General features: G+C 47.7%; 2 protein-coding genes across 5 annotated transcripts in view; one reads left to right on the forward strand and one right to left on the reverse strand.

Moving 5' to 3' along the window:
* The window catches only part of NFKB1 (nuclear factor kappa B subunit 1), a 115,712-nt gene extending 109,287 nt beyond the window's left edge, over window positions 1-6,425 (forward strand). For 3 of the 4 annotated variants that reach the window (XM_057728525.1, XM_057728527.1, XM_057728526.1), the window contains exons 21-24: window positions 779-845; window positions 1,159-1,331; window positions 2,129-2,309; window positions 5,447-6,425. In XM_057728525.1, the coding sequence (XP_057584508.1) occupies window positions 779-845; window positions 1,159-1,331; window positions 2,129-2,309; window positions 5,447-5,604 (579 nt within the window). In that variant the 3' untranslated portion in view covers window positions 5,605-6,425. The remainder of the gene's footprint in view (window positions 1-778; window positions 846-1,158; window positions 1,332-2,128; window positions 2,310-5,446) is intronic. The other variant, XR_009052762.1, reaches the window with a different exon arrangement.
* MANBA (mannosidase beta) overlaps window positions 3,662-12,186 on the reverse strand; it is a 143,886-nt gene continuing 135,361 nt past the window's right edge. Inside the window, exons 15-16 of the mRNA XM_057728530.1 lie at window positions 10,222-10,291; window positions 3,662-4,496 (exon numbers count right to left, since the gene is read on the reverse strand). Of these exons, the coding sequence (XP_057584513.1) occupies window positions 4,373-4,496; window positions 10,222-10,291 (194 nt within the window). The 3' untranslated portion in view covers window positions 3,662-4,372. The remainder of the gene's footprint in view (window positions 4,497-10,221; window positions 10,292-12,186) is intronic.

Below are 12,186 nucleotides of genomic sequence, written 5' to 3' on the forward strand. Positions count from 1 at the left end.
CCTGTCCAAACACTGCTCACTTGCCTCCTCGCCGGCCGTGTGGGTTGAGCTGAGTGACCCTGGCAGTGACCACACGCCTGTCTTTACGTTAAGCGCCTGGTTTTCCCAGAAGCCTCACCACAGAGCACAGAGATAACCCACTTCAGTGACCCCGTGTGGTCCCCACCCAGGTCAGCCAGCAGCCAAGGGACTGCAGAGAATGCAGAAAAGCCTCCAGAGCTATGGAATTTTTTTTTTTCCCTTTTAACCTAAGACTTTTCTGGCCCCTCAGTTAAAATATGGATGGGCCCAGGAGGCCGACCCCAAGCCTTGGGAGCATCTGCACGCCTCAGTTTGAGCAAGTTCGTAGAACTCATTCTCGTAAGGCTCTTTACTAGGGAGGAGAGGCAGCCAGGGACCATGGCTTCACAGCTCGGCGTGGGCTCAGCCCTCGCCCCAGCTCTCGGGAAGCATCACTTACCAACGACTCTCTGAGCAGCACATGGCTGATCGGGTGGCCCTCAGACAGGCCACGGCCCTGGCTCTCTGTGAGGCTGGGTTGGGTCTTCTGCCCGCCTCAGACAGCGGCTGTGCAGCGCAGCCTCCTGGGCCCAGAGCCCCCAGAGGGCACACGTATTCCCGGGCGATGATACCGACTCCTCTTCCCACTCCTCCATCTCTGGGGTCCTAGCCCCTCCTGAGGAGGACATGCCGACTTCTTTATGATAATACAAAGAAGCAGATTTCCCTCAGGGTCCCTTTATTGTGTAACATTTCCCTGTGTTTTTCTTCCCAACAGGTATTTGACATATTAAATGGGAAACCCTATGAGCCAGAGTTTACATCTGACGATTTACTGGCACAAGGTGAGTTGTGGGAGAACCAGGTTCCCTGAGCCAATGTCATCTCCACCTTGTCGTTGAAAGAGGGTGAGGGAGGACCAGCATCACCCAGCGTGTACTGTAAAAGGCATGGGAGCTTCTTTCAGAATCAGGGGATCCTGGCAAGTGTGCCACGGGGAAGGTGCCGCTGTAATCCACGACAGCCCGGGCTGCTGTGACTTTCAAATGAAGGAGCGGGATTGCGTCCGTGGGGCGGGAGGGTGAGCAGGGAGGCAGTGATGAGCCCCTCCGGAGCATCTGGTCAGCTAGGACAGTCGTGTTTCTTCATTTCCTTCAGGGGACATGAAACAACTGACTGAAGATGCAAAGTTGCAGCTCTACAAGTTGCTAGAAATTCCTGATCCAGACAAAAACTGGGCCACTCTGGCACAGAAGTTAGGTCTGGGCATACTAAACAATGCCTTCCGGCTGAGTCCTGCTCCTTCCAAAACTCTCATGGACAACTATGAGGTAACACACCATCTTGCATCTTTGCCTGTGTCTATTTGATTTTGCTCTGTTAACATCACTGGCCGGAGCATAATCCCTTTCCCTCTCCCTTAACTGAGGAAGAAAATCAGTCATTACCCATGTCCTTGGAGGGTGACCCAGGCCAGGAGGAGACCCACCTTGGCTGTTTTCAGATACCTTGAGCTTTGCTACAGAAATGCTACTTAGAGGGTCAGGATGGTCGCAGAATTTTGATCTCCCTGAACAAAAACGACAGACTGTAATCAACATTCGTGCCTTCCTCTCCCCAAGAACGTGCCTTGATCCCATGTCAGCACGTGGAACCAGCTTTCTGTGACGTGACTCCTAATGGAGCCATTCCCTGGTGATGCTTTCATTTCTAAAATGAAAAGGTCGAAAAACATGGGGTGAAATTACTTTCTGTAAAACATTTCATCATTAGCTCATTTCTCATTGGCTTTCAGAGCTTCAGGGATACTGTATCAATTTCACTCTAGGTAGAGTTTTACTACCTCAGCACTCTCTCTCTCTCTGCTTACTATAAAGGGCTCCTCTGTGATTTCCTGAGTGGTCTTTGAGCTGAAACAGGAAACTTGACTCAAAGAAAGACAGCATATTTGTTAAGATGCCCTCCACCCTGGCCTCCCAGGCCCCTGACTGTCGCAGTGGAGGGGGCAGCATGGCAGGGGGGGGGGGTGGGGAGGAACGGGTGTGGTGTCGTGCTTACAGCCTGCCTGCTTGCTCCCTGCACAGCTTTGAACACACAGACATACCCTTTCTTCACTTCTGTCTCACAGGTCTCTGGGGGGACAGTAAAAGAGCTGGTGGAGGCCCTGAGACAGATGGGCTATACCGAAGCGATTGACGTGATCCAGGCGGCCTTCTGCACCTCAGGAACCACAGCCACCAGCCCCGTGAAGACCACCTCTCAAGCCCACTCGCTGCCGTTCTCACCTGCCTCCACAAGGCAGCAAATAGGTAAAGGAAAAAAAATGGAAAAGGCGCTCAAGATGTGCCGCCCCGCCCCCCTCCCAGGCTGGTGCCTTCCGTCTTTGGGAGTGTGGCCTGTCCTCCCCACCATCGTATCCTGAACGCGTTGTCTGCTGCGTCTGTCTCCCTCAGGGGCCACAGGTTCTACCGTCTTCTCCTTCTGCCACAGCCATTCTGGGGAGGGGCCTGTCCCCAGAATAGTCACATTGACACACGCGTTACTTAGGTTCCCAGTAAATACCAACATGATGTGGGTGGTGAAATTAAGCATTATTTCTCTCGCTTCTTAAATTTACAAAAGAGAGAGAAATGCACAGACCAGAGTTTGTGGAAGCAGGACTAGTGCCCCAGACTGGACCGACGGTGCGATGTTTCCCACCAGCTTCCAGTGGTCCTCTCGCCTTCTCCCTCCAGCCTCCTCCCCCGCGTTCACAACGCTATGTCACCCCACCAAAAACACTTCACACCAGGGATTCGCAACACAGCAGTCCTCTGGTTCCCTTCAGACGTGTTCTCCCCCTGCCTTAGCAACCATTTCACACTCTCCTTCTCAACCGCCAGCACCCGCTCCCACCCCTTCCTCATTCAGTGCGCTCGCCTCACTCCACTGAGAACATAGAAGCAACCAGAATTCTCTCATCTCTGCACCATCAAACCACCCGCCCACCTGTGCCCCTGCCCACCTCTCGCCTGTCCGGGTCCTGCCCCTCTGATTCTTGCCTCTCCCATGCGTTTGCATCTTCTCGCTCCTGACGGGATCCCCTAGCAAGCATGCTGTAGTTTCCCTCATCTGCTCAAAATAAAACAGAAAACCACTCCCTTCATGTCCCATCCCCTTTAGCAGCAGCCCAGTTTCTCCATTCTCCTACAGCCAGGCTTCCCAGAAGAATTTCATAGTTATTCTTTCCACCTCTTCACATCTCTCCTCGACCCCCTGCAGTCAGGCTCCACCCACCACCGCCCCAGCCCTCCTCTCATCACGAGGACCAGCACCTACCTGGTCACCATGCTCTCAGCTTCTCAGCCGCTCCCAGTGCGTATCACAGGTGACGACTCTTCAGACAGCCTCCCCTCTGGGCTTTCCCACAGCACCCTCACCTTTTAAGGTCGCAGCCTCCAAAGCCCGGTCTTGTCCTCACCTGCATGGGACTCTTGATACCCACTCACACCCAGGCTCAGCGCTGGCCACGGCAGTTAGGAGCACCACCATCCTCCAGAAGGGTACGCCTGCGTCTGCGCCTGCGCACTCGCTGGGCCTGAGCACCGCGCATCTAGCCCGGCAAGCCGCCCCGCCCCGCCCCCCCTCCCGCCCGTGACCACCACCCCCCGTCCAGCCCACCTTCATGCGTTGCCTCGATTCCTGCGGCAGCTCCTAGTCAGTCTCCCCGTTTCCAATCTGTCCACCCACCCTCAGTCTACTCTCTACACAACAGGTAGTGTGATTCTTTTTTTTTTTTAAGATTTTATTAATTTTATTTTATTCTTGCCTGCATTCGGTCTTCGTTGCTGCGCACAGGCTTTCTCTAGTTGCGGCAAGCAGCAGCTGCTATTCGTTGTGGTGCGCAGGTTTCTCATTGTAGTGGTTTCTCTTGTTACAGAGCGTGGGTTCTAGGCACTTGGCCTTCCACAGTTGTGGCACATGGGCTCAGTAGTTGTGGTTTATGGGCTCTAGAGCACAGGCTCAGTAGTTGTGGTGCACTGGCTTAGTTGCTCTGCTGCATGTGGGATCTTCCCGGACCAGGGCTCGAACCCATGTCCCCTGACATTGGCAGGTGGATTCTTAACCACTGCACCACCAGGGAAGCCCCAGTGTGATTCTTTTTAAAAATGATGTTATTCCCTCCCATTCATTCATCCATTCAACAAATGTCTACTGAGCGCATCCTGCGTGCCCAGCACTGCTGGAGTGGTTGGAGGTGGGGCCGTGAGGGGCGAAGGCCATGTCCCTGCTTTATCCACTCTCTTTCAAACATGGCTTTCACATGCCCTTCCTCCTGCCCCCCACCCGCTACCCTGCAGCCGCCATGAGTTCCTTCTGCTCCCCCAGCTCACTAGCCTGATTCAGGCTCAGGGCCTTGGAGCCTTCTTGTCCACTTCCCTGCAAAGGTCCTTACTTGGCGGGCTCCTTCTTGCCCTTCAGTTTCAGCACCAATGTCACCTTGTCGGGGGGCCTTCCTAGAAGGGTGAGGACAGGTGTTGTGTGCACTTTAGAAAGAAATAATGTATCTACCGGAACACAACGCACATCTGTCTTAGGACCAGATGCTCATTCTACACAAACAAGTAGGTAAATACTTATATTTTAAAAAGCAATAAGCCCTCAATTTGTAGTTATTTTTAAAATACGTTACAGTTCCTAGCACATAACAGAAACCCATAAAGATTGATCTGTTGAATGAATCAATCAGTAACAATAGCCATGTCACTGCCGTTAAGGTCTTAATATTTTAACATTGGAATTTAATATATAAGAAGATAGATTTTTGATTCATCTACAGTAGACTTCTGTTTCCTTGGTCACTCTCTCCCTATAGGAGATAATTCACATTGTTCAGATCCTTAAAGATATTTCTCAAATGAGAATCTGACCTAATTGCCCAGTAAAGACTCATTTTCATCAAAATCAGCTTATTTTTTTGGCTACCAAAATATTTTTGAGGCAGTGTATAGTGTTTAATAGCATATGAAGCCCAGAGAGAGATCTCATTTTTATTTCCTATTTCTGTCATCAATTTATTTTGCCTATGTTCAGCAATTTCCCCAGCTATAAAATAGTTAATACAGTGGGTGGAAAAATACACCTAATTTCTAAGAAAGAAAAGGGTACACTTTGAGTCAAGAGAATTTAGAAAGGATTCTGATAAAACCAGGCTAGATTATAAGAAAGAGAGGTGAAAGCACTTAGCTAATTTTGATGTTTGCACACTTTTCATAAAGCTCGGTGTTTTCTGTCCCCACTCCAGTGTGAATGGTAGCAACGCCTGGGGCAGTGTAGGTGGGCGGTGGTGACTGGTGGAGGGTAACAGGTAGAAGTAGCCCATGAGCCTTCCAGATGCACGTGGGAGCCCAGCTGGGACGGCCGTGTTCCGGGTGCACCCTTGTGAGTCCATGCTTTCTCCCTGCAGATGAGCTCCGGGACGACAGCATCTGTGACAGTGGCGTGGAGACGTCCTTCCGCAAACTCAGCTTCACAGAGTCTCTGACCAGCAGCAGCTCATTGCTAACTCTTAACAAAGTGCCCCACGATTATGGGCAGGAAGGACCTCTAGAAGGCAAAATTTAGCCTGCTGGCAGTTTCCAACACTGAGTAAACCAAAGCTCTGAAATTCCACCGCGTTGTCCAGAGGAAGGATGTGCGTCCGAAGGTGCTCCGAGGAACACCGGCCTGCTTGGACGGCTCTGGGTGTCATTCAAGGCCTTTTAAACTTGGATTTCTTCTTTGGTTCTGAAATGAGTTTTAGTTCTGTTGACTTACACATAGTATGTACGATCACAGCCTGCGCCTGGGCTGACGCCTCTCTGGGAGTGCGGTAGCTTGTTGAGCTTTACCAGCTGCTTTCTGTTGTCATTGCTGCTGTCCCGCTGCTGCTTTCCCTCTGTCACTAAACGTTGTCACAGTCCCCACAGGGTGTTCCTTCTGGCCGTCCATAGCACAGTTATGCATGTGCAGATTAAGGATTATGAAAAGGGATATTTTACTTGGTATGTGATTTAAAAAAAAAAAAAAAAAGGTTCATTGGGATTTCCCTGGCAGTCCTGTGGTTAGGACTCGGTGCTTCCACTGCAGGGGGCATGGGTTCAATCCCCGGTTGGGGAACTAGGATTCTGCAAGCTTTGCAGCCAAAGAAGCAAAACAAAACAAAAACTCACTGCTTTTCCTAATGTGGTTCCCTTAATGTGGTTCCCTCTGTGATTTGAAAAAAGAACATGTACATGTCAATATTTAAACATGGTTACAATCAGTGCTAAAAATGCTATTTCCCCCCTTTTCTGCATTTTGCTATTGTAAATATGTTTTTTAGATCAAATACTTTAAAGGAAAAAATGTTGGATTTATAAATGCTATTTTTTATTTTACTTTTATAATAAAAGGAAAAGCAAATTGATGAGCTCATCTTGTTTGATCTCTACAAATACTTTTCTAAGATTATTCCTTATAATCACGGGATCGTTCCACAGCCTGGTTCTCACATTCACAGTTCCCTCTAGAATCAATTTTTTTGATCCAGAAATGAACAAAAAAAAATTATCTAAAGAAAAATATTTCAACCTGAGATGAAAGGTTTGGGTTTGTCAGATCCTTGCTAGGTTCATTCATTTAGGCTGTGTCATTTCATCTTCCTCCATCTCATGCAAAACTGTTTGCTCCTCAACCCTCAATGTGTTCCCGATACCACTGTGATCCAAAAGGGACTGAAACATCAGCACACCAAGAGGGTCTTGGACCAGAAGCCTCCCAGCACAGAGCTTTGCTGAACTCTTCACTCAAAGGGTTGAAAATAAGGGAGAGGAGAAATGAAAAGTGTTTGCATGAGATGCTGTGGTAGATACTGTGATGTGCAACCCAGATCCTTCTACCACAAATGACTTGTCAGCCCAGCTGCTGGGGGCACACTCAACCCGTCCTTTATGGTCATGTCAACAGTCTGCACCAGGAGTAGATTCCATCTCAAGAAACCTCTTTCTTTGCTCACCCATAAGAAGCAACACTGCATCTCTTCAAGATTTATTGTGCGATCACAGCAATTCAGTCACATCTTCAGACTCCACCTCTAATTCCAATTCTCTTGCTATTTCTACCACATCTACAGTTCCTTCCTCCACTGAAATCTTGACCCCCTCAAAGTCACCCATAAGGGCTGGAGTCAGCTTCTTCCAAACTCCTGTAGGAATGCTGATATTTTGACCTCCTCCCATGAATCATGAACGTTCTTTATGGCATCTAGAATGGTGCACCCTTTCCAGAAGGTTTTCAATTGACTTTGCCCAGATCCATCAGAGGAACCACCATCTATGGCAGTTATAGCTTCACAAAGTGCACTTCTTAAATAATAAGACTTGAAAGTAGAAATGACTCCTTGATCCATGGCTGCAGAATGGCTGCTGTGTTAGCAGGCATGAACACATCATTAATCTTGTCCATCTTCATCAGAGCTCGTGGGTGACCAGGTGCATTGTCAATGAGCAGTTATGTTTTGAGAGAAATCTTTTTTCTGAGCAGGTTTCAACAGTGGGCTTAAAATATTCAGCAAACCATGTTGTAAACAGATGTGCTGTCATCTAGGCTTTGTTGCTCCATTTATAGAGCACAGGCAGAGTAGATTTAGTGCAATTCTTAAGAGCTCTAGGGTTTTTAGAATGGTAAGTGAGCACTGATTTCAATTTAAAGCCATCAGGTACATTAGCCCCTAGCAAGAGAGTCAGTCTGTCCTTTGAAATTTTGAAGCCAGGCATTGACTTCCTCACTCTAGCAATGAAAATCATAGATGGTGTCTTCTTCCAATAGAAGGCTTTTTCATCTACATTGAAACTTATTGTTTAGTGTAGCCACTTAATTATCTTAGACCTTCTGGATCTTATATCTGTCCAGATCTTCTGGATAACTTGCTGCAGCTTCTACATCAGCACTTGCTGTTTCACCTTGCACTTTTATGTTGCACTTGTTGCACTCGCACTTCTTTCCTTCAACCTCGTGAAGTGACCTCTGCTAGCCTCAAACTTTTCTTCTGCAGCTTCCTCACCTCTCTGTCTTTACAGAATTGAAAAGAGTTAGGACCCTGTCCTGGAATAGGCTTTGGGTTAAGGGAATGTTGTGGCTGGTTTGATCTTCTATCCAGACCACTACAACTTTCTTTATATCAGCAGTAAGGCTCTTTTGTTTTCTTATCATTTGGGTGTTCACTGGAGTAGCACTTTTCACTTCCTTCAAGAACTTGTCCTTTGTATTCACAACTTGACTAACTGGGGCGAGAGGTCTACCTTTCAGCCTGTCTTGGCTTTTGACATGTTTGATCATTTTGACAAGTTTGATCATTTCTAGCTTTTGACTTAAAGGGAGAGACATGCAACTTTTCCTTTCACTTGAACACTTAGAGGACACTGTAGGGTTATTAATTGGCCTGCTAATTCAATGTTATCGTGCCTCATGGAATAGAGAGGCCCGAGGAGGGGGAAAGACAGGGAACAGCCATTCAGTGAAACAGTCAGAACACAGACAGCATTTATCAATTAAATTCATGGTCTCGTAAGGGCGCGGTTTGTGACACCTCAAAAGTTACAATAGTCACATCAAAGATCACTGACCACAGATCACCCTAACAAATATAATAATGAAAAAGTTGGAAATATTTTGAGAATTACCACATTGTGACACAGAGACATGAAGTGAGCAAATACTGTTGTAAAAATGGCACTGATAGACTTGCTCAACACAGGGTTACCACAAACCTTCAACTGGTTAAAAAAAATAACAACCCTCAATATCTGCAAAGCACAATAAAGAAAAGTGCAATCAAATGCATATTCCTGTGTTCCAGTTTTTGAAAGTTGCATATTTAGAGTAAAAACAATAGCTCTGAGTCTCCATAATTCTCCAACAGCAAACCCATGCCTCCATGCCTCCCCCAGCTTCACTCCTCTGTGACAAACAGTCATCTCCCAGGCGGCCATGACAAGGTCTCCAGTCTCATGGTACCATGCTGCCACTCCTGCTCCTGAGCGGAGGGGCCCGTGTTCCTTCCCTGAACACCTAGCCAGGCGTGTGACAAGGGCAGAAGTGATGCTAAATGACCTCCTGGGTTAGGTAAGAAAATGCCACGCAACTTCTGCCCAGTTCCCCTGGGTCGGGTCTTTCCTTCTTGGAACCCCGTTACCAGGCCCGCTCTGAGGGAGCCAAGTGACCATGTGGAGAAGCCACGTGTAGGTGTTCAACCAACAGCCTTCATGGAGGTCACAGCCGACTCAAGCAACAACCGGCAGACGTGTGAGGGAGTGAAGCTTTGAGAGGATTCCAGCCAGAGTCACACCTGTCTAGCCTCCACGCTGCCTCAGCCGATCCGCTGCGCCCTGCCCAAATGGCAGGTTCGTGAGTAAATGAAACAACGGCTGATTTTCAAGACTTAGGTGTGGGGTGGCTTGTTACCATCTCCACGTCTCTAGCCCAGCAGTTGCCATACCAGGAGGTCACTTTAAAGAGAAGCTGACTCCAGGAGGAACAAGGAAGCAACGCATGCCCAGACTAAAAATAACATTCCCCTACTTTAATAAGAAGCCCTACTTCTCTTCTGCTCCAGAAACTTCCTCTCTCTCCTCCCAGGTCACAGTGCTGGCCTGAGCCTCTGCATGGTGCTTGGACAAAAAGGTGACTGACGCTTGTCTGTGCCTCTGAGGAAGGCGTGTCTTTCATTTTGGACCAGCAGATGGGGTTAAATACCAGCAGGAATGCAAGAGACAGGTGGAAAGCTACAATGGGCCTGAAATAAACCTTCCCAGAAAGCCTGGCTCTCGGCAGCAAGCCATTTAAAAATAGCTTCCTTAGAATCTTCATCTTTTGAGCTTTCTGCACTCTGCAACCATAACCTAGACTTTTTCGGGATTGGCAGGCTTTCTTTTTCGGCAGCAGGAAGCCAGGCTGCTGCTCATTTACCCACCCGAGTCCCCTGCAGTAGTTGGGTGTGGCGAGGCTATTCCCAGCACCACCACGGAGCACAGCTCCACAAACTCACAAACCGGACCCTCCGCATCTTAGCAGGAGAAAAACAGGGAAGGAGCCAGGCGGATCGGAGCATCTGTTACATGCCAGCGCCTTTGCTTGAATGAATTCAAGTGATAATTCTCAAGACATTCCTCTGGGGTACATACATATTTAACCCCAAAATAATCTGAATACTAACTAACTCACCCCAGGTTCAAATCCAGGTATATCTGATTCCACATGTTTTCTTTAGCCATATCTGAAGTCCTTTGAAGTCCTATATTTAAAAGAGAAAGAAAAAAATCAGTGCAAATCTGTATAAAGATGGAGTCATAATATACCCCAGCCAAAATGCAAAATGAACCCAGAGTATCACTGAAAAGATACATTGTTTAAATGTTCACATAACTTGATTTTCTGTGTAATAACAGGCTAAGATGCTTCCCTATGAATTATTCGTAGACTGGAGGTCTCTGGTTGCATCTCTTTCTCCTCCTTATTTTGTGTTTTTTGGGGGAATTTTCTTTCTGAGTTGTGCTTCCCCAGGTAATGGACCTAGAGAGGCAGAGAAGTCAAGAGAAGATGAAACTAAAATTCTTTTATTTTCTTAAGGATCACAGAACTTAAGCCTAGGCAATATCTTAAAGATCACCTAAGTAAATTATCCAAATTGCCATCTTTTTAAAAATACCTACAACATGAAAGCATCTCCTCCCCAGAATCCTCAGTATGGCCGCTGCTTTGTTTCAGCGCCGACCCCAGAGACTACAAGTTCTGTTCGTGGGTTTCCTAGGTCCATTGGTTGGCTTTGGGGTTGGGGGAGATGCTGGGGAGGGGCTTGAAATTAAATGGATAGCATTCTCCATTTTATAGATTCCACTATATCTATACTAGCCTGCTTCCATTACCCTGGACAAGTGACAAGTTCCCACAAACGGTTCAAGCTTCTTTGAGTGAGAAGGAGGAAGGGGCTGAGACAACATCTTCTCACCTCCAACAACTAGCTTTTCCACGTTGATATCTCTCTCTCTAAAGTGATTATTTCATTAAGATATCACAACAACCCTCCAGGAACGAAGATGTGTATTCAGTCAAGATTTCTTGAGCATCTGTCACCTGCCAGGCACTGCAATGACTGGTCACTCATTATCCCATATGACTTGTTCAGAAACTCTGTAAAGGAAGGACTTTGTTGCAGTTTTACAGATGAGGTGACTGAGGCACACATAAAGCATTTAACCACAGGATCTCCTGACTCCAGTACTGTTTTAATAATCCACATTTGCAGAAGGGGACAGGGGTGAGTAAGGCATCTCTCTCCCATTTAGTCCTGAAGGGATCCAGGCTGACAGGGGAGCTCCAACCCTCGGCTCCTGAGGTCTTGCTGGGGGTGATGGTCCCAGTCAGCCAGAAGGGAGAGCACAGAGAAGCACGTGTGGGAGTTTAGAATGGGTCCCTTCCTCCCTCACATTGCACTGGAAAAAATAACTTTAGTCCTAGGCCACACTAAGAGCCGGGAGGCTACCTACCTGGGTGATGTACTCTTGTTCCTGGGGTGGGGGGTGGGGTGGGGTTGCTTTTGGCAAACAGGTCCTGGTTTCCGGCACAAATCAAAATTCCTTACCTAATGGATAGAGACTGAATCTAAAGTTCTTCTGAGTTTCAACTTGTGTGCAAACACTCACTCACTCTGAAAGTCACCTGCAATCATGGTAAATGGCCATCACCAAGGGCAAAATCATTTCCCTGGATTAAGAAGGAAAGATGCACTGTAAGGAAAACGTCACAGGTTCTCTTAAGGAAATCCTCAGAGATGACTAAGGGTATTAGATCAGGCAGGATGGGGGGTGGGGGGAGGACAGTTACTGCAGCAAAGACTTGTTATCCCTGCTCTGACTCAGGAGAACTCCCGCTCTCCAGCCTCCGTGGTCAGTAGTTCCTTAAATGCCACACAAGAGCCTTTGGGCATGTTGATGCCAAGGCTGAAGGTCCTCAAGGAGCCATGGTGCTTGGGATCCCACCCAAAGGAGAGGGACAAGCAGGTTCATCTTTCTTGCAATCTACCAAGAACCGGCAGGACCTCGATTCCCATTTTTTGAAATGAATGGAAAGCAAGCAGAAATTCATTCTTGGGAAATAATATTCTCTCCCAGCCAGAAGTCTAGCAGATGA

Source organism: Hippopotamus amphibius, chromosome 3 (genome assembly GCF_030028045.1).
Source record: "Hippopotamus amphibius kiboko isolate mHipAmp2 chromosome 3, mHipAmp2.hap2, whole genome shotgun sequence".
NCBI lineage: Eukaryota > Metazoa > Chordata > Mammalia > Artiodactyla > Hippopotamidae > Hippopotamus > Hippopotamus amphibius.